This window comes from Balaenoptera acutorostrata, chromosome 12, assembly GCF_949987535.1.
Source record: "Balaenoptera acutorostrata chromosome 12, mBalAcu1.1, whole genome shotgun sequence".
NCBI lineage: Eukaryota > Metazoa > Chordata > Mammalia > Artiodactyla > Balaenopteridae > Balaenoptera > Balaenoptera acutorostrata.
The window spans coordinates 57,432,472-57,458,755 of NC_080075.1; the positions used below are offsets into that span (position 1 = coordinate 57,432,472).

General features: G+C 39.0%; 2 protein-coding genes across 13 annotated transcripts in view; one reads left to right on the forward strand and one right to left on the reverse strand.

The window, feature by feature from the left end:
- The window catches only part of CAMKMT (calmodulin-lysine N-methyltransferase), a 389,839-nt gene extending 367,629 nt beyond the window's left edge, over positions 1–22,210 (reverse strand). For all 4 annotated transcript variants that reach the window (XR_009009842.1, XM_007190086.2, XM_028168508.2 and 1 more), the window contains exon 1: positions 21,910–22,210. Coding sequence is in view for 3 of the 4 variants with exons in the window: in XM_007190086.2 (XP_007190148.2) it covers positions 21,910–22,047 (138 nt within the window). In the remaining variant the exon portion in view is untranslated. The remainder of the gene's footprint in view (positions 1–21,909) is intronic.
- A 251-nt stretch (positions 22,211–22,461) lies between these two features.
- PREPL (prolyl endopeptidase like) overlaps positions 22,462–26,284 on the forward strand; it is a 59,106-nt gene continuing 55,283 nt past the window's right edge. Inside the window, exons 1-2 of one of the 9 annotated variants that reach the window (XM_057557768.1) lie at positions 22,462–22,690; positions 23,981–24,513. In XM_057557768.1, the coding sequence (XP_057413751.1) occupies positions 24,295–24,513 (219 nt within the window). In that variant the 5' untranslated portion in view covers positions 22,462–22,690; positions 23,981–24,294. The remainder of the gene's footprint in view (positions 22,691–23,980; positions 24,514–26,284) is intronic. The other 8 variants (XM_007190089.3, XM_057557770.1, XM_007190094.3 and 5 more) reach the window with 8 other exon arrangements.

Here is a 26,284-nt window from a genome sequence, read left to right on the forward strand (position 1 = left end):
GCAAAAACCCTGTAGCTCTGAATCTGAATAAAGTATAATATAAACTAATGATGTATTTCATTTTTTAAAACTGTACATATATTTCCTACATCTGACCACTGAAAAGGTCTAAAAACAATGACCAAACTAGTAGCAATGAGCACACCTAATGCACATACTGCTGTCTCTAAATACCATTTTTCATTAAAACAAAGTAAGGGGAATTCCCTGGTGGTCCAGTGGTTAGAACCCCACGCTTTCACTGCCAAGGGCCTGGGTTCAATTCCTGGTCAGGGAACTAAGATAATGCAAGCCATGCAGCACAGCCAAAAAAAAGAAAGAAAAAAAAAAAAAGTAAGGCCCTTGGAAAAAGGGCGGGAATTGTACAAGATAAGTCTGGAACATCATGCACACAAAGAAACAAGAAAGCCATACAAAATTAAGGGTTATATCAAAAGGACTCCGGAGACAATCTGAGTAGGGTCCATTGGCCAAAGATGGAACAGTGCGAGCATTAACAAAGATAATAAATGTAACTGAATTGAAACACATTAGTTCATAACGGTAACTTTTTAAATGCCTCATTGATGATCACTGAAAAATGCTAAAGAACCAACTTATTTTGAAAACTAGTAAATGAGAAAAAATCAAGTATTTATCTGTCTCTTCTATATGAACCATAACTGAGAATATCCAAATGGAAGATGAGGGGAAATTTCTTTTTATACTAGTATCCCAAATAATAAATGAAGAAGGAACAACAGAATATCACCATTTTTCAACTCCCTCATGAATTCATGAACCTAGGTAATCATTATCAAGAAGAGAAATAACCAGACATCACTATGATTATTGATGAAATCTCACACCACCATCATCTTGACCAACTAAACAAGACAAAACAAAAAACATCAAATCTGAATCTGATCAAGCCTCTATATCTTACAGGAAATAGGAAATACAGGAATAGAGGAACACATTAAACGACATCATCAAGTGCAATTAGCAAAATTCAAATTATAGGAAACTACAAAACACCCGGTTGCTTCTAAAATAAATGGCAAGGGTTGAAAAAGAGACATGCTGAAGGAATATTTAGATTAAAAAGACTTGAACATATCAACCAATAACAATATTTGGAACTTAATTTGGATCCTGTTTTCAAAATAATCAAACTGTAAAGAAAAATTAGGAGACAATGGAAAACTTTTGGAAACTGACCAGATATTTTATGACATCAAGGAATTATTCTGGATAGGATATGGTATTGTAATTAATTTTTTAATGTCATCTTGTATAGGTACATACTGAAATATTTATAGAAAAAATATGATATCTGAGATTCGCTTTAAAATAATCTGGTGAGGGTTGCATAATGAGAGAACAGAAATGAAACGAATTTGGTCAAGAGTTAAAAACAGTTGAAGCTTATGGATACCTGAGTGGTTATTAAACTATTTTTTTCCACTTTTGTATATGTTTGACATTTCCCATAAAGTTTTTTTTAAGATATAAAGCGCTCTAATAGTCATAAACAAATGAAAAATAAAAAGATATGAAAAACCAAATATATTTGGAAGTTAAGCAATAAACTTCTAAATAATCTGTGAATCAAAAAAAGAACACAATGGAAATTAGAAAGTATTTTGAACTGAATAATAAAAATACATTTCAAGGGCGGAGTCAAGATGGCGTACTAGGAGGACTCGGAATTCATGTCTCCTCACAACTAGGGCACCTACCAGGCACCGGTGAGGGACCACAGACACCTAAGGGGACAGGACGAACCCCCAGCGACCAGGTAGGACATGGGGCATGGGAGGAGTGAAGGGGGAGAAGTGGAGGCAGGATGGGACTGGTACCCCTAAGGGGCGGCTGGGGGAGGGGAAAGGATCCCATGCCAGAAGGGGTAAATTGGGGGACCACTGGGAGGGCAGAGGATCAAAAGGGAGCGTGGCCAGGTTTCTCCTGCCCACTTGGGCGCCCAGGAACCTGCTGAGATCCCAGGCCTCATCCTCTGCCTCTGGGTCCTGAGGGAGTGGGAGGGAGGGAAGGGGGAGCAAAAGTAAAGGCCGTACCTCCAGGACTGGCACCCCTGAGGGGTGGCTGGGGGAGGGGAGTTCCTAAACCCAGTGGGACCCACCCACTGTTAGGGGTCCAGCAGTGACGGGGGACACCCTGGGGGAGACGGTGAGGGAGCGGCACGAAGGAATGGAAGGGAATGCGGCTAGTGCCTTCCCTGTCCACTTAGGCACCAGGGAGCCTGTTGGGCTCAGGCCTAATCCTCTGCCCTCGGAGCCTCCCTCCTGCCATGCAGAATCCAAGCCCCGCCCCTACACCCTCACCCAGGGCCCCACCTCTACACTCAGAGACCCCCTCCAATGCGCTGGGCCTAAACCCCACCTACACACCCTCACTCAGGGCCCTACCTCCAAACTCCAGAACCCCACATTCCAGAGGCCCTCCCTTCCATGTGCTGCCTCTCCCCTTCCACGCAGGTCTTAAGAAGAGGCCCTGCCCCACACTTGAATGTAGCCCCCCCTCAAGGCCTTTTCCAGCTACATGGGTCCTGAGCCTAGGCCCCGCCCCATGATCAAACATAACACCTCCAACTGCCTGGGTCCTGCCCCACCCTAAACCCCGCCCCTGCCTAAGTTCCAGCCCCCATCTAAACTTCACCCCCATAGCCAAGGCTTTTTTTTTTTTTTCTTTTTTCTTCTTTTAGATTGGGGTTCTGTTTTATCTTGCTGATTCATTGTTGTTGATTTTTTTATGTTTTTATTTTTCCTAATAAATCTTTTATTTTTCTAATTTTATTTTATTCTTTATACTCTGTAATTGTTCTACCCTTTTGGCTTCTTCCCCCCCCCCCCTTTTTTTCTTTTTTCTCTTGAGGTTTTATTTTACCTTGTTGCACTTGTTTCAATGATAGTTTTAATTTTCCTAATATATTTTTTATCTTTCCAATTTTATTTTATTTTTTACTCTTTGATATTGTACTGCTTTTTTTCTTTCTTTTTCTTTTACCTTTTTTTTTTTTTTTTTTGCCATGCCACGAAGCTTGCGGGATCTTGGGTCCCAGGCTGGAGGTCGGGCCCAAGCTCCTGTGGTGGGAGCTCCGAGTCCAAACCGCTGGACTAAAAGAGAACCTAGGACCCTAGAGAATATTAATTGGAGTGAGGCCTCCCAGAGGAACTCATCTCAGCACCAAGACCCAGCTCTACCCAACTGTCTGCAAACTCCAGTGCTGGACGTCTCAGGCCAAACAACCAGTAAGACTGAAATACAGCACCAACCATCAAAAAAAAAAAAAATGAAATGACAGAAAAATATGTTACAGACGAAGGAGCAACGTAAAAACCTACAAGAACAAATAAATGAAGACGAAATATGGGCTTCCCTGGTGGCGCAGTGGTTGAGAATCTGCCTGCTAATGCAGGGGACACGGGTTCGAGCCCTGGTCTGGGAAGATCCCACATGCCACGAAGCAGCTGGGCCCGTGAGCCACAACTACTGAGCCTGCGCGTCTGGAGCCTGTGCCCCGCAATGGGAGGGGCCGCGATAGTGAAAGGCCCGCGCACCGCGATGAAGAGCGGTCCCCGCACCGCGATGAAGAGTGGCCCCCACTTGCCGTAACCAGAGAAAGCCCTCGCACGAACCGAAGACCCAACACAGCCAAAAATAAATAAATAAATAAATAAAGTAGCTATAAAAAAATAAAAAAAAAAAAAAAGCTTAAGTTGTCAAACGCCTAAAAAAAAAAAAAAAATGAAGACGAAATAGGCAACCTAACTGAAAAAGAATTCAGAGTAAGGATAGTAAAGAGGATCCAAAATCTTGGAAACAGAATGGAGAAAATACAAGAAACATTCAACAAGGATCTAGAAGAACTAAAAAGCAAACAAACAGTGATGAACAACACAATTGCTGAAATTAAAAATACTCTAGAAGGAATGAATAGCAGAATAACTGAAACAGAAGAATGGATAAGTGAGCTGGAAGATAAAATGGTGGCAATAACTGCCAGGGAGCAGCATAAAGAAGAAAGAATGAAAAGAATTGAGGACAGTCTCGGAGACCTCTGGAACAACATTAAACGAACCAACATTTGAATTATAAGGGTCCCAGAAGAAGAAGAGAAAAAGAAAGGGTCTGAGAAAATATTTAAAGAGATTACAGTTGAAAACTTCCCTAACATGGGAAAGGAAATAGTCAATCAAGTCCAGGAAGCACAGAGAGCACCATACAGGATAAACCCAAAGAGAAACATGCCAAGACACATATTAATCAAACTATCAAAAATTAAATACACAGAAAAAATATTAAAAGCAGCAAGGGAAAAGCAACAAATAACATACAAGTGAATCCCCATAAGGTTAACAGCTGATTTCTCAGCAGAAACTCTGCAAGCCAGAAGGGAGTGGCAGAACATATTTAAAGTGATGAAAGGGAAAAACCTACAACCAAGGTTACACTACCCTACAAGGATCTCATTCAGATTCGATGGAGAAATTAAAACCTTTACAGATAAGCAAAAATTAAGAGAATTCAGCACCACCAAACAAGCTTTAGAACAAATGCTAAAGGAACTTCTCTAGGCAGGAAATACAAGACAAGGAAAACACCTACAAAAACAAACCCAAAACAATTAAGAAAATGGTAACAGGAACGAACAAACATATCGATAATTAGCCAGTCTGTATCCATTCAGCCAGTCCAGTATCACTGCTGAACATAGATGCAAAAATCCTCAACAAAATACTAGCAAACAGATTCCAACAGCACATTAAAAGGATCATACACCATGATCAAGGGGGGTTTATCCCAGGAATGCAAGGATTCTTCAATATACGCAAGTCAATCAATGTGATAAACCATATTAACAAATTGAAGAAGAAAAACCATATGATCACCTCAATAGATGCACAAAAAGCTTTTGACGAAATTCAACACCCATTTATGATAAAAACCCTCCAGAAAGTAGGCATAGAAGGAACTTACCTCAACATAATAAAGACCATATAGACAAACCCACAGCCAACATTGTTTTCAATAGTGAAAAACTGAAACCATTTCCTTTAAGATCAGGAACAAGACAGGGTTACCCACTCTCACCACTATTATTCAACATAGTTTTGGAAGTTTTAGCCACAGGAATCAGAGAAGAAAAAGAAGTAGAAGGAATCCAAATCGGAAAGAAGTAAAACTGTCACTGTTTGAGGATGACATGATACTATACATAGAGAATCCTAAAGATGCTACCAGAAAACTACTAGAGCGAATCAATGAATTTGGTAGAGTAGCAGGATACAAAATTAATGCACAGAAATCTCTTGCATTCCTATACACTAATGATGAAAAATCTGAAAGAGAAATTAAGGAAACACTCCCATTTACCATTGCAACAAAAAGAATAAAATACCTAGGAATAAACCTACCTAAGGAGAGAAATGACCTGTATGCAGAAAACTATAAGACAGTGATGAAAGAAATTAAAGATGATATAAACAGATGGAGAGATATACCATGTTCTTGGATTGGAAGAATCAACATTGTGAAAACGACTATACTACCCAAAGCAATCTACCGATTCAATGTAATCCTTATCAAACTACCAATGGCATTTTTCACAGAACTAGAACAAAAAATTTCACAATTTGCATGGAAACACAAAAGACCCCGAATAGCCAAAGCAATCTTGAGAAAGAAACCCCGAATAGCCAAAGCAATCTTGAGAAAGAAAAACGGAGCTGGAGGAATCAGGCTCCAGAACTTCAGGCTATACTACAAAGCTACAGTAATCAAGACAGTATGGTACTGGCACAAAAACAGAATTATAGATCAATGGAACAGGATAGAAAGCCCAGAGATAAACCCACACACATATGGTCACCTTGTCTTTGATAAAGGAGGCAAGGGTATACAGTGGAGAAAAGACAGCCTCTTCAATAAGTGGTGCTGGGAAAACTGGACAGCTACATGTAAAAGAATGAAATTAGAACACTTCCTAACACCATACACAAAAATAAATTCAAAATGGATTAAAGACCTAAATGTATGGCCAGAAACTATAAAATTCTTAGAGGAAAACATAGGCAGAACACTCTATGACATAAATCACAGCAAGATCCTTTTTGACCCACCTCCTAAAGAAATGAAATAAAAACAAAAATAAACAAGTGGGACCTAATGAAACGTAAAAGCTTTTGCACAGCAAAGGAAACCATAAACAAGACAAAAAGACAACCCTCAGAATGGGAGAAAATATTTGCAAACGAAGCAACTGACAAAGGATTAATCTCCAAAATATACAAGTAGCTCATGCAGCTCAATATCAAAAAAACAAACAACCCAATCCAGAAATGGGCAGAAGACCTAAATAGACATTTCTCCAAAGAAGATATACAGATTGCCAACAAACACATGAAAAGATGCTCAACATCACTAATCATTAGAGAAATGCAATTCAAAACTACAATAAGGTATCACCTCACACCAGTCAGAATGGCCATCATCAAAAAATCTACAAACAATAAATGCTGGAGAGCGTGTGGAGAAAAGGGAACCCTCTTGCACTGTTGGTGGGAATGTAAATTGATACAGCCACTATGGAGAACAGTATGGAGGTTCCTTAAAAAACTAAAAATAGAACTACCATTTGACCCAGCAATCCCACTACTGGGCATATACCCTGAGAAAACCATAATTCAGAAAGAGTCATGTACCACAGTGTTCACTGCAGCACTATTTACAATAACCAGGACATGGAAGCAACCTAAGTGTCCATCGATGATGAATGGATAAAGAAGATGTGGCACATATATACAATGGAATATTACTCAGCCATAAAAAGAAACGAAATTTAGTTATTTGTAGTGAGGTGGATGAACCTAGAGTCTGTCATTCAGAGTGAAGTAAGTCAGAAAGAGAAAAACAAATACTGTATGCTAACGCATATATATGGAATCTAAAAAAAAAAATGGTTCTGATGAACCTAGGGGCAGGACAGGAATAAAGATGCAGACATAGAGAATGGACCTGAGGAGACAGGGAGGGAGAAGGGTAAGCTAGGACGAAGTGAGAGAGTAACACTGACATATATACACTACCAAATGTAAAATAGATAGCTAGTGGGAAGCAGCTGCATAGCACAGGGAGATCAGCTTGGTGCTTTGCGACCACCTAGAGGGATGGGATAGGGAGGGTGGGAGGGAGACGCAAGAGGGAGCGGATATGGGGATATAAGTATGCATATAGCTGATTCACTTTGTTATAAAGCAGAAACTAACACAACATTGTAAAGCAATTATACTCCAATAAAGATGTTAAAAAAATACATTCCAAAACATGAAATGTTGCTAAATCCATGCTTAGGGGGAAATCTATGGAAAGGCTAAAAATTAGTAAGCTAAGCATCCATTGCAAAAACTAGAAAAAGAAACAAATTAAATCCTCAAAAGAGTAGAAGTTAATAAAGTAGAAAACAAACACAGCAGGGAGGATTACCACCACCAAGAGTTGGTTCTCTGAAGAGATTAATAAAACTGATAAATCCCTGATGAAGCTATTAAGAAAAAAAGAGAGAAGGTATAAATATCAATGTGACATAGGGAGATCACTTTAGGTTCTACAGGCATCAAAAAATGCAAAAGGATAGCAAAAGGATATTATGAAGACTAACTCTGCAAATTTAGATGAAATGGACAAATTCCTAGAAAAATACAACTAACCAAAATTGACACAAGAAATAGAAAGTCTGAATAGTCCTAAACTGTTTTAAAAATAAAATGCATAAATAAAAATCTTACCACAAAGAAAACTCCAAGCCCAGATTGTCCACCAGCAAATTACACCAAACATCTAAGTAAGAATTAATTCAAGTTTTACCACACTCTTCATTAAATTCCCAAATAACCCCATGGGATAGATACCCAGTATGTGAGAGAGGAAACTGACACAAAGGAATGTTAATTTGCTCAAAGTCAGAGAGCTAGTAAGAAGCAAATTCAGGCTGTCTGACCACAGAGCCTGAACTCTAAACACCTCTGCTTGTGGAGAATGTAGTTGATTGGCACCAAACATCGCATTCCGATTTCCTTTAAGATACCTTCCTATACTATAAAGCTGGAAAGCTAGAAACTACATTTCCCAGAATCCCTAGCAGAGTTTCAGATGTGCTTTTGGTCTAGCTAATCAGACGCACTAACATGAGATTTGATAGAAGGAAAGATGGTGGTAACTACATTTCTGCAATATGTGCTGGTAAAATAGTTCTAAAGACAGTTGGCTCTTCTGCAGCACCTTTAGCAGAGTTACCAGTGTTCACTCTCTAATTTAATGGTGAGAGGCAGCACAAGTGGCAAACCTTTGCTGGTAGAGATCGAGCAGGCAAGGTGTACTTCTGGAGTCTCTAGTTCTCAAAATAGCATCCTGATGACCAGAGATCACAGATGAAGTGATGTGATCCCACAAACAGCCTCAAATTCTTCATTTTGGCTGAGGTGGCATTTCTCTTGGAAGGCCAACTTTTGTATTGTTCTGGGACTTTCTGTTGTTCTGGGAATCATACTTTGCATGTTCCTCTAGTTCCTCCAAAGATTTTATGAGCACTTAATTCCCTTAATTAAGCCCCTTTCTACTTAAAATAGCTAGAGTTGTTTATCTTATCTGAAAAGGAACCCTGACTCCAATGATGCCATAATTCTTATATGTAGAAGGGCAAGCTGAGATCAGAACCAAGCAAGAAAACACAATATGAATAATATACCTTGAGGGAAAAATATATTTAAAATTTTTATACTATATAGAAGGTTTATAAGCTTGACTTTTTTTAATGGAGGATCAGAAAAGGTTGCCTCTCTTTCACTTGATTGAAAGTTTCCTTTAAAAATGAAAGGATGAATTGCTTTAAAAGTTTTTACAAAAATAGGGTCTTTTCGTTATCTATCAACTATGGTCATCAGGAAGAAAAACAAACCACTCAACAAAGCTTAGTCTCAAGAAAAAAACAAAGTAATTAAATTTTAAAATGTAAAATGTAGATATTATATATTGTTTTGGATCTTGTCCAATTAACTTCCAAAAAACAAATGCCTTTTTATACTAATTAAATTACTGTGATGTCAAGGTAATGGTATCATAAATCACTAAGGTAAAAAATTATTTAAATCAATACATGTATAATATTAAAAGGGGCTTTTATAGTTTAGTAAATCCCATGATCTACAATATGACAACAAGGTAATACTCAATGAAAGTAACAGGAAATATACTTAGAATAAATAAAAGCAAACATTTATTTATGTAATCTATACAGTACTCGATAAAGGTAACTATAATGGAGATCAAGTCAAATTACTTTTGATTTGGTTATTTTAAGGCCATCAAAAATATCTGCAGGGTTTCCCTGGTGTCGCAGTGGTTGAGAGCTTGCTTGCCAATGCAGGGGACGTGGGTTGATCCTTCCTGGTCCGGGAAGATCCCACATGCTACAGAGCAGCTGGGCCCATGCACCACAGCTGCTGAGCCTGCGCTCTGGAGCCCACGAGCCATAACTACTGAGACCACATGCTGTAACTACTGAAGCCCACGCGCCTAGAGCCTGTGCTCTGCAACAAGAGAAGCCACTGCAATGAGAAGCCCATGCACCACAACGAAGAGTAGACCCTGCTCCCCACAACTAAAGAAAGCCTGCGAGCAGCAACGAAGACCCAGTGGAGCCAAAGATAAATAAATAAAATAAATAAATTTATATTAAAAAAAAATCTGCAGCTTTGTGACTTGAGAGGATACTCAAATCTCCCATTAAGGTATAAACTTATCACCTACCACTTTTATTTTTTTAATTAATTAATATATATATTTATTTATTTATTTGGCTGCATCAGGTCTTAGTTGCATGAGGGATCTTTCATTGTGGCACACAGGCTTCTCTACTTGCGACACTCTGGCTTCTTTCTAGTTGTGGCACGATGGCTCCAGAGCATGCGGGCTCAGTAGTTGTGGCACGCAGGCTTAGCTGCCCCGTGGCATGTGCGATCTTAGTTCCCTGACCAGGGGTTGAACCTGTGTCCCCTGCATTGGAAGGCAGATTCTTAACCACTGGACCACCAGGGAAGTCCCACCTACCACTTTTAGAATATCTCCTTCCAACCTGCTATATAATTATATAGTATTCAAATGGATTTATCAGGCATGAAGCAAAATACTCAAAGTTCAGAGAAAAAAGGTTTATAAACCTTATAAATAAAGTTTGGGGTCTGAGCTAGAACTGTGAAGTAAAATGAGTACCTAAAGAGAGCAGCTTCCTAAAATGGCAAAACATTAGAGGTGACAGAGGGATATAGACTCTCTTTTCCACAAGGAATTTAGAAGGAACAAGAAGGCAATGAAAATCAGGTAGACAAAGTGAAAATATTAGGTTGTTTGAAAGCTCCAGAAAAAAGAGAGGAATGGAAGAAAGTGTTCTTAACAACAACACCAAAAAAGGTGATGGATGTGTTAACTCATTGGGGATGGGGGTGGAGAATCCTTTCAAAATGCAGACATATATCAAATCATCACATTGAACACTTTAAATAGTTTACAATTTTATTTGTCAATTATACCACAATAAAACTGAAAATTTTTTAAACAGTATATTTTTTAATCTTAGAAAAATTCATTTTTAGGACTCAAAACTGTTTTTAAGATTGAAAATAAATCATAGGGACTTCCCTGGAGTTCCAGTGGCTAATACTCCATGCTCCCAATGCAGGGGGCCCAGGTTCAATCCCTGGTCAGAGAACTAGATCCCACATGCTGCAACTAAGAGTTCACGTGCGGCAACTAAAGATCCACGTGCTGCAACTAAAAAAGATCCCACGTGCTGCAATGAAGATCCCGTAGCAGCAAGGAAGATCCCATATGCTACAACTAAGACCTGGTGCAGACAAATAAATAAATAAATATTTTTTTAAAAAGAAAATAAATCATAGATTTCTGCTCTTAATTTAAATAATAAAAATGAGCCAAATAAAATTATTCAGCATTATTTTAGAAATGGCGGTTAAAGTATTTAACCTCTAGAAAACTGTTATATTTACTCTTAGGAAGACGACTGATTAATACAGTCTAATAACTTTCACAGCTCTGTGAGTCTAAAAAGACAAATGGACAACCCTGCAGCCTGTGGAACAAAAACCACATTCACAGAAAGATAGACAAGATAAAAAGGCAGAGGGCTATGTACCAGATGAAGGAACAAGATAAAACTCCAGAAAAACAGCTAAATGAAGTGGAGATAGGCAACCTTCCAGAAAAAGGATTCAGAATAATGATAGTGAAGATGATCCAGGACCTCGGAAAAAGAATGCAGGCAAAGATCGAAAACATGAAAGAAATGTTTAACAAAGACCTAGAAGAATTAAAGAACAAACAAACAGAGATGACCAATACAATAACTGAAACAAAAACTACACTAGAAGGAATCAATAGCAGAATAACTGAGGCAGAAGAACGGGTAAGTGACCTGGAAGACAGAATGGTGAAATTCACTGCTGTGGAACAGAATAAAGAAAAGAATGAAAAGAAATGAAGACAGCCTAAGAGACCTCTGGGACAATATTAAATGCAACAACATTCACATTATAGAGGTCCCAGAAGGAGAAGAGAGAGAGAAAGGGCCAGAGAAAATATTTGAAGAGATTATAGTTGAAAACTTCCCTAACGTGGGAAAGGAAATACCACCCAAGTCCAGGAAGCACAGAGACTCCCATACAGGATAAAACCAAGGAGAAACATGCCGAGACACACAGTAATCAAATTGGCAAAATTAAAGACAAAGAAAAATTATTGAAAGCAGCAAGGGAAAAACAACAAATAACATACAAGGGAACTCCCATAAGGTTAACAGCTGATTTCTCAGCAGAAGCTCTACAAGCCAGAAGGGAGTGGCAAGACATATACAAAGTGATGAAAGGGAAGAACCTACAACCAAGATTACTCTACCCGGCAAGGATCTCGTTCAGATTCAATGGAGAAATCAAAAGCTTTACAGACAAGCAAAAGCTAAGAGAATTCAGCACCACCAAACCAGCTCTACAACAAATGCTAAAGGAACTTCTCTAAGTGGGAAACACAAGAGAAGAAAAGGATCTACAAAACAAACCCAAAACAATTAAGAAAATGGTCATAGGAACATACATATCGATAATCACCATAAACGTGAATGGATTAAATGCTCCAACAAAAGACACAGGCTTGCTGAATGGATACAAAAACAAGACCCACATATATGCTGTCTATAAGAGACCCACTTCAGACCTAGGGACACATACAGACTGAAAGTGAGGGGATGGAAAAAGATATTCCATGCAAATGGAAATGAAAAGAAAGCTGGAGTAGCAATACTCATATCAGATAAAATAGATTTTAAAATAAAGAATGTTACAAGAGACAAGGAAGGATACTACATAATGATCAAGGGGTCAATCCAAAAAGAAGATATAACAATTATATATGCACCCAACATAGGAGCACCTCAATACATAAAGCAACTGCTAACAGCTCTAAAAGAAATCGACAGTAACACAATAATAGTGGGGGACTTTAACACCTCACTTACACCAATGGTCAGATCATCCAAAATGAAAATAAATAACGAAACAGAAGCTTTAAATGACACAATAGAACAGATAAATTTAACTGATATTTATAGGACATTCCATCCAAAAACAGCAGATTACCCTTTCTTCTCAAGGGCGCACGGAACATTCTCCAGGATAGAGCACATCCTGGGTCACAAATCAAGCCTCAGTAAATTTAAGAAAATTGAAATCATATCAAGCATCTTTTCTGACCACAATGCTATGAGATTAGAAATGAATTACAAGGAAAAAACCGTAAAAAACACAAACACATGGAGGCTAAACAATACGTTACTAAATAACCAAGAGATCACTGAAGAAATCAAAGAGGAAATCAAAAAATACCTAGAGACAAATGACAATGAAAACACGACAATCCAAAACCTATGGGATGCAGCAAAAGCAGTTCTAAGAGGGAAGTTTACAGCAATACAATCCTACCTCAAGACATAACAAACATCTCAAATAAACAATCTAACCTTACACCTAAAGGAACTACAGAAAGAAGAACAAACAAAACCCAAAGTTAGCAGAAGGAAAGAAATCATAAAGATCAGAGCGGTAATAAATGAAATAGAAAAAAAGAAAGCAATAGCAAAGATCAATAAAACTAAAAGCTGGTTCTTTGAGAAGATAAACAAAATTGATAAAGCATTAGCCAGACTCATCAAGAGGGAGAGGACTCAAATCAATAAAATTAGAAATGAAAAAGGAGAAGTTACAACAGACACCGCAGAACTACAAAGCATCCTAAGAGACTATTACAAGCAACTCTATGCCAATAAAATGGACAACCTGGAAAAAATGGACAAATTCTTACAAACGTATAACCTTCCAAGACTGAACCAGGAAGAAACAGAAAATATGAACATCAATCACAAGTAATGAAATTGAAACTGTGATTAAAAATCTTCCAACAAACAAAAGTCCAGGACCAGAGGGCTTCACAGGTGAATTCTATCAAACATTTAGAGAAGAGCTAACACTCATCCTTCTCAAACTCCTCCAAAAAATTACGGAGGAAGGAACACTCCCAAACTCATTCTACGAGGCCACAATCACCCTGATACCAAAACCAGACAAAGATACTACAAAAACAGAAAATTACAGACCAATATCACTGATGAATATAGATGCAAAAATCCTCAACAAAATACTAGCAAACAGAATCCAACAACATATTAAAAGGATCATACACCATGATAAAGTGGGATTAAACCCAGGGATGCAAGGATTCTTCAACATACACAAATCAATCAATGTGATACACCACATTAACAAACTGAAGAAGAAAAACCATATGATCATCACAATAGATGCAGAAAAAGCTTTTGACAAAATTCAACACTCATTTATGATAAAAACTCTCCAGAAAGTGGGCATAGAGGGAAACTGCCTCAACATAATAAAGGCCATATATGACAAACCCACAGCAAACATCATTCTCAATGGAGAAAAACTGAAAGCATTTCCTCCAAGATCAGGAACAAGACAAGGATGTCCACTCTCACCACTATTATTCAACATAGTTTTGGAAGTCCAACCCACGGCAATCAGAGAAGAAAAAGAAATAAAAGGAATGCAAATTGGAAAAGAAGTAAAACTGTCACCGTTTGCAGATGACATGATACTATACATAGAGAATCCTAAAGATGCCACCAGAAAACTACTAGAGCTAATCAATGAATTCGGTAAAGCTGCAGGATACAAAATTAATGCACAGAAATCTCTTGCATTCCTATACACTAATGATGAAATATCTGAAAGAGAAATTATGGAAACACTCCCATTTACCATTGCAACAAAAAGAATAAAATACCTAGGAATAAACCTACCTAGGGAGACAAAAGACCTGTATGCAGAAAACTATAAGACACTGATGAAAGAAATTAAACATGATACCAACAGATGGAGAGATATACCATGGTCTTGGTTGGAAGAATCAATATTGTGAAAATGACTATACTACCCAAAGCAATCTACAGATTCAATGCAATCCCTATCAAATTACCAACAGCATTTTTTACGGAACTAGAACAAAAAATCTTAAAATTTGTATGGAGACAAAAAGACCCCGAATAGGCAAAGCAGTATTGAGGGAAAAAAACGGAGCTGGAGGAATCAGACTCCCTGACTTCAAACTATACTACAAAGCTACAGTAATCAAGACAATATGGTACTGGCACAAAAACAGAAACATAGCTGAATGGAACAAGACTGAAAGCCCAGAGATAAACCCACGCACCTTTGGTCAACTAATCTATGACAAAGCAGGCAAGGATATACAATGGAGAAAAGACAGTCTCTTCAATAAGTGGTGCTGGGGAAACTGCACAGGTACAGGTAAAAGAATGAAATTGGAACACTCCCTAACACCATACACAAAAATAAACTCAAAAAGAATTAGAGACCTAAAAGTAAGACCAGACACTATAAAACTCTTAGAGGAAAACATAGGAAGAACACTCTTTGACATAAATCACAGCAAGGTCTTTTTTGATCCACCTCCTAGAGTAATGGAAATAAAAACAAAAATAAACAAATGGGACCTAATGAAACTTCAAAGCTTTTGCACAGCAAAGGAAACCATCAACAAGACGAAAAGACAACCCTCAGAATGGGAAAAAATATTTGCAAACGAATCAACGGACAAAGGATTAATCTCCAAAATATATAAACAGTTCATGCAGCTCAATATTAAAAAAACAAACAACCCAATCCAAAAATGGGCAGAGGACCTAAATAGACATTTCTCCAAAGAAGACATACAGATGGCCAAGAAGCACATGAAAAGCTGCTCAACATCACTAATTATTAGAGAAATGCAAATCATAACTACAATGAGGTATCACCTCACACTGGTTAGAATGGGTATCATCAGAAAATCTACAAACAACAAATGTTGGAGAGGGTGTGGAGAAAAGGGAACCCTCTTGCACTGTTGGTGCGAATGTAAATTGATACAGCCACTGTGGAGAACAGTATGGAGGTTCCTTAAAAAACTAAAAATAGAATTACCATATGACCCAGCAATCCCACTACTGGGCATATACCGAGAGAAAACCATAATTCAAAAAGACACATGCACCCCAATGTTCACTGCAGCAGTATTTACAATAGCCGGGTCATGGAAGCAACCTAAATGCCCATCGACAGATGGGCGAATGGATAAAGAAGATGTGGTACATATATACAATGGAATATTACTCAGCCATAAGAAGGAACGGAACTGGGTCACTTGTTGAGACGTGGATGGATCTAGAGACTGTCATACAGAGTGAAGTAAGTCAGAAAGAGAAAAACAAATATCGTATATTAACGCATATATGTGGAACCTAGAAAATTGGTACAGATGAGCCGGTTCGCAGAGCAGAAATTGAGACACAGATGTAGAGAACAAACGTATGGACACCAAGGGGGGAAAGCGGCAGGGGGGCGGGTGGTGGTGGTGGGATGAATTGGGTGATTGGGATTGACATGTATACACTGATGTGTATAAAATTGATGACTAATAAGAGCCTGCTGTATAAAAAAAAAGTGCCTTCTTGATAAAATGTTTAAAATGTCAATACTATGTTAGTTTTTCTCTCTTTTACATTTACAAATATAAATATATGTTCACCTTTTAAAAAAAAAGAAAATGGACAAAAGACATGAAGAGACATTTCATTGAAGTGATATACAGATGGCAAATAAGCATGAAAAGATGTTATCTGCCGCAATTGTTAAAATATGTAAATTTCCAAACCCCACTCAAAACTCACTGCTCTAGAAAGTTTTTGCTTTTAAAATCTTTTAAATTGTGGAAAATATTGGGTTGGCCAAAGAGTTCCTTTGGGTTTTGTTTGTAACATCTTATGGAAAAACTTGAACGAACATTTTGACCAACCCAATACACAAAACATAAAATTCAAAAAAAAAAGAGAAATGCTTTCCCACCTACAGCCTTCTAAACATTTTAGTTTCTTTACTGCACAGTTAAAAGTTCATTTCATTCAAAATAATTATTGGTGGAATATTTTTAGACTGATAAGCTACATACTTCTAATTCAAGAAAACATTCACATTCACCTTTTTAACCTAAAACACAATCCTAAATATTTTTAAGGAATGCAATGAAACCAATTATTAATCTTAATAAATCAGAGACATAAAAAAGAAAACCTCCTCCAATCACTGACGTATATGTCAACAAGGTTTGAACAGCGGGGGTCAGGGATGAGCATTACATGTAGATGCTTAAGGTTAAAGTATGTTCTGCAGAGTACACAAAAATCTATGCTATCTGTGACTATAGCAATATAAAGGTCTATAATCAATTGAAATGTCAGTTTAACTTCAACAATGTGAAAAAACCCTTATAAATGCAATGATGTATAAAATGTTGGCAACAAATAATTCTCTATGCAAAAAAAAAAAAGGAGTGAAAGAGCATGAATGACCTTGCTCAGCCCCTGCTGCAGAAAGTGATCCAAGTGATGCCAACAGAAACCAATGAAGAGTCCATCCCTTAATTCTTCACTTATGTAGGGATCTAAACCACAATCCTCAGCGCAAGATCTACAAGCACATCACACAACCATTCTTAAGACATGATCTCTTGGTGTCTGTCATTTTCTACAATAGAATCAGAAGGCCTAAAAAGAGCACAAAATACAGTACATCTCTAGTAACTGACTCTCTGGATTAACAGACACTCTCCATTCCCTCTATTAAATATTCAGACTGGGCCATGTGAACTGAATAGTGCCAGTGCACTATTCCTGCCCTTCCCTGTTGAGTTGCTTGCCAAGTTAACTGTCCTTCTTCACAAGCTTTTTTATACCACCTGTTGGTATTGTCATGAATTAAATATTACAAAAACTAATGAAATAATAATTATTAGGAAGAAGGTCTTAAAGAAATCTAGTCCCACTCTCTCATTTACAAATGAGAAAACTGAGGTCCAAAGAGGGTGCTCACCATCATACAAATAGTTAAGGGTAGATCTGGGACTAAAATCAATTGTATGAAATTCTATTCCAGAAATCATGCTGTCTCTTTCTGCATTGACAGTCTCAAACATATATCATCCTGCTTTAATTTAAATTGAACTGTGAGGGAATTCCCTGGCGGTCCAGTGGTTAAGACTCTGCGCTTCCAATGCAGGGGGCACAGGTTCGATCCCTGGTTGGGGAACTAAGATCCCATACGTCGCGAGGCACAGCCAAAAAATTTAAAAAATAAATTTTTTTAAAATTAAAAAAATAAAAATAAATTGTACTGTGAAATATTCCATTAATCGGATTCTTCAGCCAAGTATTCAGACCTCTAGGCCCCATTATTCATTCTGCAGGTGGTTGTGAGATGTGTGTAAGCATGTAATGGTCATTTGCTACTTTTTCATCTGCTCTACATCCCTTCCCCTTGGGAAATGCCCCTCCCTCTCTCTATGCAATAATGGTAGGGTTGTTATTTTCCCTGCCACAGGGTGGGCTCATGACCCAGGCCAAAGTGCACTAGTCTCCTAGACACAGCAGTTGGTGCAAACTTCGCCTCTTAGAGTTCTTTGGAGGAGATGATTTGGGTGTTGGGGAAAAGGGTTATTTCTTCTGGATCACTAGCTGGGTGGATGATGAAGTTGCCAACAGCTATCTTTGCCATCAGGTAATGAGACACAACAAAGAGAAAAATATTACAGAATATCCACAGCCTCTATTGATATTGATCCATAGACTTTCAGACCTCATGTGATTAAAGTGGGCACTAGACTCAAAAGTCAGCAATTTACCATGTTGAGGCAGGAGACAGATGGGCCCCAGGGTGAGCAGCCGGAGTTCATCCCCTGTGGACAGATACTCCAAAATAGCAGGAGGGAGAAGAGCTAAGCCCTGCCCAGATAAGAGATAAAAGACCACATATTCCTCATTCTTGAAGTCAAGGAGACCTTCTCCACTACACACGCACAGAAAGGCTCCCTGAAGGTCAAAAAGGGAGGGGGTGCTACCTCATAGTAAGTGATGCCATTCTACCCATACGCCTCTTCTCTGGAATCCATCTTGGCTAAGAGATGCACGCACACACACGTGGGAGGACCCTGAGATATACCGATATGGACTCAGAACCAGGCAAAGCAAGATGATTGGCCAAAGGAAACCCAGAAGAAATGCCCCATAAAAGTGATTCAAACTACCACGAGGACACAACTCTCTCTCTGAGCTCGCCCATGTGTCTATCCACAGGTACTCTTTTCCTCCTAATAAACACTTGTTTCACTACTTTCCATCTCTATGTGGAAATTCACTTCTACAACAGCTGATGGGCCAGGACCTTGTCACTGGCCACTGGTCCCTTGTGGTCTAGTGGCTAAGATTCAGCACTCTCACTGCCACGGCCCAACCTCAATCTCTGGCCATGAACCAAAATCCTGCTTCAAGCCACTGCAGGCTGAGGCCACCCAGGAGCAATGTGACCTAGTATCAAATGATGAACTAGGTCAACCAGGTTTTCTCTCAAAAATGTTAATTATAAAACATAGAAAATATTGAACAGTCAAGGTGAAGGGCCATGAGATAGCACTGGAGCCCTAGTGGAAAGACAGAATTGTGAGGGAGAAAACAAGGAGACATAGCAGATGTCATGAAGATGTCACATAAGAGAGAGAAAAAGAATTGCGTATCTCTAGCATTGTTTAGATTCCTCAGTTTTCCAGTTGGATGCTAACAAGATGCAAATGGTCCATTCATTTAAAACATATTTACTAAGAGCCTGCAAATGTTTAAAATACATGGAAGATTCGATTACTATAGAAAAATATTCACTTTCTCCCCTGCTCCCTCAAAGAAAAAAACATACTTCTCTGCCCCCTAACTTTAGGCTTGGCTAAGCATCTTACTTTGGCCAACAGGATATTAGTAGGTGCTTAAAATGTGTTTCAGTGGTTGCATTTGCTCTCTTATACCTCTGTCGTCACCATGAGAACATGTCAGCCCAGAATTAGAGGCATGTGGACCAAGCATGCAGCATAGAGCCACTCAGCTGATCACAGTCTATGTCAGTCAACTCCCAGGTGGCCCACAAACAGAATAAATGCTCACTGTTGAATGCAGTTGTGACGGTGTAGTTATTTGTTACTTACTGATACAATACACTGAGGATGAGATGCTGTGGGCCACTTAAGGACTGTCCTTACTCAGGCTTTCCACAACATGTAACAGTATCTACTAAAAATCAACTAGCCAGAGCCTGTGCAGAAGATGGAGATTAATAAAATATCACCTTTTCCCAGGAAGAACTCCTATTCTAGTGAGAAAGTTGGACTCTGATCAAATGATCATAAAATAATGGGATATGAGGTTCACCCATATAGTGAGCTAAAGGTCTAACTCAGCCAGAGGAGTCAGCAGAGCCTTCACGTAAGAGGAGATTGAAAGAGAGGTCTGAAGGATGAACAGTCATTCATCAAGTAGAGAAGTAGAAAGACTCTAAGCAGAGGGCACATGTATACCAAAACATTAAACTTCAAAGCATGTGAGGAGTTCAAATGGCAGCCATAGCTGAAACTTACCCTTATTCTAATGTAGACAGCAATTCAGAATGAATATACGTGATGGTCAACTAGAATTTTTACTAGGAATCACTGAAGTCGTCACGATAAGATCTGATTGATCATTTTAAGGCCCTAATTTACTATTCTGATACTTTAAATTTAGCTGATGTTTAGTTCACTATAGAAATTGCCTATAGATAATGATCTATGAGGACTTGCATTTTATTATCCTATAATACCATTTGTAACATTAATTGCAAAACCAGATCATTAATGCTCTGCAAAGGCTTTCAATGCATCAGCAAACAAATGATCTTTGAGTTGTGTCATGACAGCACTGGAAGGCCACTGTATGAAAAGGTGACTCAAGACAATTGCAAACAAAGTAACCCCCACAATACTAAAAGCACAATCTCAAGTAACCTGGCAATAGCTGGGAAACTCTTCTCGAAATGTAAGTCAGAAATGGAAAATGTTCTGTTGAATAAAGCGTTCAGCAGGAAACCCCAGGCAGAAGCATAACACTGGGGTGTAAACAATAAACAGATTTCACTTCAAGCAGTTTGGAAAGAGCGTCAGTGTCGTCAAATCAGAAAATCTTCAAACCTGCACACGACTGAAGTTACCAGCAACAGCGGCAACTTTGAAGTGCTAAAAGATAACCGCCAGTAAACAAATCAACATACTTAGACACCGAGAATCTCTCTGATCGCTTCAAACCGTACGATAAACATGTAACTTTCACGTGAAAGCTAAGCGGGAGGCCGCGGGGGCAGCTCTTGCAACTCCCTTCGCTCTCCGCTCCACGGAAGAAACCGAAGCAACACGTGCAACGTCACTGTCCCAACACAGTCAACCACGCTGATCCCCAAGAGAGGGGCCAGATTTGGAGCTAGAACCAGGCTAGGAGTTAAGAAGCAAGGGGAAGTAGTTGTATTATAAATCAATGTATTTCATGCCTCCTCCTACCCCTTTAAAACTTAAATATACTGAAATCAGTTTAAGCTGTGATTCCTATTACTTGAAACCAAAGATTTCTGATAGAGGGATTTAGCTAGTAGTTCAGTATATCTACAAATACTATGGAATCCTTAAAATATCATAGCTGAGATGTAAGACATATTATAAATTCTTCAAGTTGACTATCTGAGAAGAATAATTTCCTTATTCAAGAAACATAATAGTTTGAGGATTAAGAATAATTAATTTTTACAACTAGTACAAAGATACCAAATTGACTCTTAGTGATGCTATTATTATAACATTATTGTAATACTATTACTAATAACTAGACTTAAGTATATGAGATAATAATAAAAAATAAATGTTTAACACACCATTATAAAGCAATTATACTCCAATAAAGATGTTAAAAAAAAGTTAAAAAGAAAAAAAAGAATCAAGGGGAAGAAACCAGGGGAAGAAAGTAAAACAGAAGCAGGAAAGAAGAACAGTATGGACTGGGGAGCAGCGGTCCCACCGACCCTACTGGCTAGCAAGGAGAAAAGTCCCTCAGATGCAGACTAATGTCTAGAAAGGGATCTTCTCCTTCGATCTGAGTTTCCCAGGGCTCAGCCTCGGCTGCCCCCTCCCTGCCCAATGCCACCTGACACCTCCTTTTGGCGCGAACTTTAGGTGAACCAAGGGGGCACTTCTCAGGAGGCTCCCGGCAAAACTGTGAGGGAACTCCCCGAGCTGCCAAGGGGAGAGTAGCTGCCTGTCGCTTGCGAGGGGAGTGGCCAAAGGCAAAGGTGAGTCGAGAGGGCTCTACCTTACCTGCCGCAGGAGCTTCCACCGGGCAGCACCCAAGGGCGCCGAGACTGCGGGTCCCTGAGCGGCGCCGCTGCTTGTCCGGCCCTCGCCCGCTGAGCGCTCAGCCTGGCCGGCCCCGGCGTCCGCGACTCGAGACTCCATCCGGCTGGAGCTGGCTATACCCGAGATACCGCCGCCACAGCTCCCCCCTGCCAGGACCTGCCTACTTCTTCCCTGTCAGGATCTGTGACGCCAGGCCTCACTCCCACTGCCCTAGCGCGCGCTCTTTCCCCGAATTCCGCATTTCCGGTAGTCGCGTCTCCTTAGCAACCAGGGCAGCGCGGCTCTCGCCACTGCACCATTTTGCTTGTGGCCATCTTGAGTGAGGGCAGACCAGAGGGTGACGGAACTGTGGCAGACCTAGTGCGACACCGCCCCCTTTGGTTCCCTTCTCTCCTGTTTCATCTCGAGCTCTGAAGACTAGCAAAGAACCAAAAGGCTTATATCTTTGAGCGTTAATGAACCCAGGAGGAAAAAAAAAAAAAAAAAAAAAAAAAACCATTCCTGACCACAATAAAGATGGCGGAATCCACTTAGTGCTCGTGCCAGACGGGGGTTACGTAGACGGCGTGCTGCAAACCGGCTCCGGGCGGCTCTGGGTAGGCTGTCGTTCTGCTAGCTGCAGAACGCAGACTTCGGCTGACTGCGCCTGAGGTGGTAGCTGCGCTCCTTCCTGAGAGCTTCGGTTTCTCCGGCCTGCCTTCACTCGTTTCGGTGTCTAGAGCCAGACTGACTTTCAATTTGCGTACGTATGGGGGGCGTAGGCTGGGAGTCTCTTCCCTTCACCCCGTCCTCACCCCCACCCAACCATCCCTCAGTCCCTTGGTCCTAGCTTTTTGACCGATGTCCCTTCACTGCGTGGCACATGGTACCGCTCCCTCTCACGCTCGGATGCACAGGGAAAACGAATAGGTTCTCCCAGGAACACCCATTCGTCTACCCTACCCCTATCCCTAGCCTTGTCTACTGTCTTCTCCCTGTGGGTGAAAGATGGATGGATGGAGGCTGCGGGCACGGATGTAGTGATTTAGGATCTTTATTTTATTTTCTCTTATTTTACTTTGTTTGTTTTTGCTGGTGTCATCTGCACATCCCCTATCCCCACTCCCCCGTTATTTTGCTGCGACATAGAGGTTAAGAGGGGCAGGGACGTCGTAGCGGATCCGAGCTGTGGTAAAGCTGACGCAGTATTGTATAATACCTTTGATACCGAGGAGCAATTTGTGGAAGACTTCCATGATGACATTCAACAGTGTGCAACATACCTAGATTTTTCCTGCCCTAAAAATAGTAGCCACCGTCTATTGAGTGGTTACTACGTGCCAGGCACTTCATTAAGATTTTAACATAAATTGTCTCATTCTTAGAACAGCTACTTCATAGAGTAAGTGGGGTCATTAAATCTGTTTTTCAGGTGATGAAACTAAGCACAGGTGGTAAGTGCAGGAATGAAGACCTGAACCCAGGTTTCTCTGACTTAACTACTTACTAGCCTTACTTACCTTGATAGGTTAATAAGCACCAGCTTCCCAACAGAAAACAGATGGCGTCACATTTCATGTGTGCCTCCTGAAGTGCTTTTTGTTTTTTTCAACTAAAGAGCTAAACACCTTTTTGACATGAAAGTCCAGTTGTTGTTATGTCCAGACAGACTTACTGCTCTACTACTTACTGTTCAGGTGACCTGGGGTAGTTGCTTAAACCTTCCTGAGCCACAGTTTGCTCACCTGTAAGGCCAACATCATAATAGCTACTCTATCAGGTCCCTAAGAAGTTTAAATTAGATGAAGTATTTAAAAGCATGTGGCACGAAGCAAACACTCAATAAATACTAATCCCTTCTCCTCTACCTTTATTAAGTAATTGGACTTTTCCAGTTTATCCTCCACATTCAAACCAAAGATAAGTTCTGAATTATGTGAAATCAAAGCCGTTTTGCCTTTAAAAGCCCTCAGAGTTCCTGAGATGCCTCCATTAAGTCTGTGTATTTATTTGCAAATTTTTATTTTGTTTTTTTGTTTTCTGTTTGTTTTAGTTTGCCCATGTGTGTACCAGAATCAGTGCTGCATAGTTTGAGCCTGACAGGATTGACTTTACAAATGAGATATTTATGTCACATCTGCCAAGAAGTGTGATTTGAATTAAACTTTAACTTTTACAAGTTTTCAGATACTTTGAGTTATCAGCTGTCTGCGGTTATTTGTAACCGGAGGGGTACACGGCCCCAAAGGGGAGGGATAAGAACTGCAGATCTTAGATGCTCTGAGAACCCACTACTATATAATTCCTATGAAAATCATTCATGTGCTGGCAGCCCCAAAGGGAGCATAAACCAGGGACTTTGATATCATGCAGCAGAAGAGCAAATTATTTCTCCAGGCTTTGAAGTATAGTATTCCTCACCTTTGGAAATGCATGCAGAAACAGCACGTGAATCACTGTAACTTCGCTGATCATTATTACAATAGAATAAAATTGAAAAAATATCACCTAACCAAGTGTCTGCAGAATAAACCCAGGATATCAGAGTTAGCAAGAAACATCCCGAGTCGGAACTTCTCATGTAAGGTATGGACTGTTTAAGTTAACCTATGTGTAGGCCTTTAAGATTAATTTTAGTTTAAAAATAAAGAATGGGTTGGATATCAGTTACTCATTTTCTCAGTAATTCTGGTTTGATTTTTTAAATATTCAGGCTTAATTGTCTGTAGTCATATATAAGTATAAAAGAATATATACATATATATTTATAGAGCTCTAATGTAATATATAAAAATGTAAATTTATAAAAAATGATTAACCTTAAGAACTCCTTATTGTGCCTACCAGTGCAATTCAAAGTATAATTTGGCTTTCTAAAATTCCTAGACTAACATAATAGCTCTTAATAAAAATCCAATAATATGCTGATTGTTTTATGAATCCCAAATTAGGAAACTTCAGTAAAGACCATGTAATTGTGTTACTTCTCTGTAAAAAAAAAAAAAAAAATGAAAAAACGATTTGCATTTTATACCACATGTGTTCTTCAGGAAGATGCTTTCAGACCATTGTACTCTGGCCAGACCCCAAGCCGTGGGCATGGCCTCAACCTTGAGGACCTGTTGCCCTTGTATGTAGAATGACATATCCTGGGTTGCCTCCGACAGTCTCAGTCTACACATATTTTCCCTATGTTATTATTAATAGTGTCCCCTTTCCTCCCAGAAGTGTCTTGGTTAGGATAGTAAATTATATGTGCATCCTAATTATTTGAGATTAAGCTATTTATGCTGCTCTTTGACACCCCTCCCCTACCTCATACTTGCTATGTTCCTTAGGTTCCTTAAGTTGTGTTTAAGGGTGATATTCTTGCAATATTTAACGTATTTTGTTATGTTAATATCTTAATTTCTGGTTTTAAGTGTTTTGTTACATACTAATATTTTTAGACTGTTTTGGCTTATTTTTTATTGTAGTAAAATATATGTAACAAAATTTTCCACTTTAACCATTTTTAAGTGTATAATTCAGTGGCATTAATTACATCACAGTGTTGTACAGCTGTTACCACTATTTGCAAAACCCTGTCCTCACCTGAAAAAAATACACCCATTAAGCAAGAACTCTCCACTGCTGCTTTCCTGAGCCCCTGGAAACCTTTAATCTACTTTCTGTCTCTATGAATTTCCCTATTCTAGATAATTCACGTAAGTGGAATTATATAATATTTATCCTTTTGTGTTTGGCTTATTTCACTTAGCATAATGTTTTGAAGGTTCATTCATATTGTAGCATATCTGGGAAGTTTGTTCCTTTTAGTGGCTGAATAATATTCCATTATATGTATATACCACATTTTGTTTATCCATTCATCTGTTGATAGACACTTGAGCAGCTTCATCTGTTTATAAAAATGATATTTTTAATATTCTCAATTCTTCTGGTTTTTAATTTAATTTTTGCTCTTTTCGTAGCTCATACTTATGTGTTATGGGGAGTTTGGGGGGAGTTTTGTTGTTGTTTGCTTTCAACTTTTTATCTGTTAGTCCTAGACTTTTACTTTACTTTTTACACTTCAGCCATTCAAATTTTTCTTTTTATAACATCTTAGTTTAGCACTATCTTTCTGTACTCACTCAAATTTTTTATGTCTTTTATTTCATTTTTATCTTCTGTGTGTGTGTATTTGTACACGGGTCCTACTTTAGAAAGATAAACTTTAAAATTTTACCTATTGGACACATTTTAGCATTTAGATCTTTTTACTTTGAATTGTGTTTAGAACATTTTGTCATCTTGTACTTTTATCTTAAGTCTTAGTTTATAAATAGTAGGCAGGAATTAACATCAGAGTGAC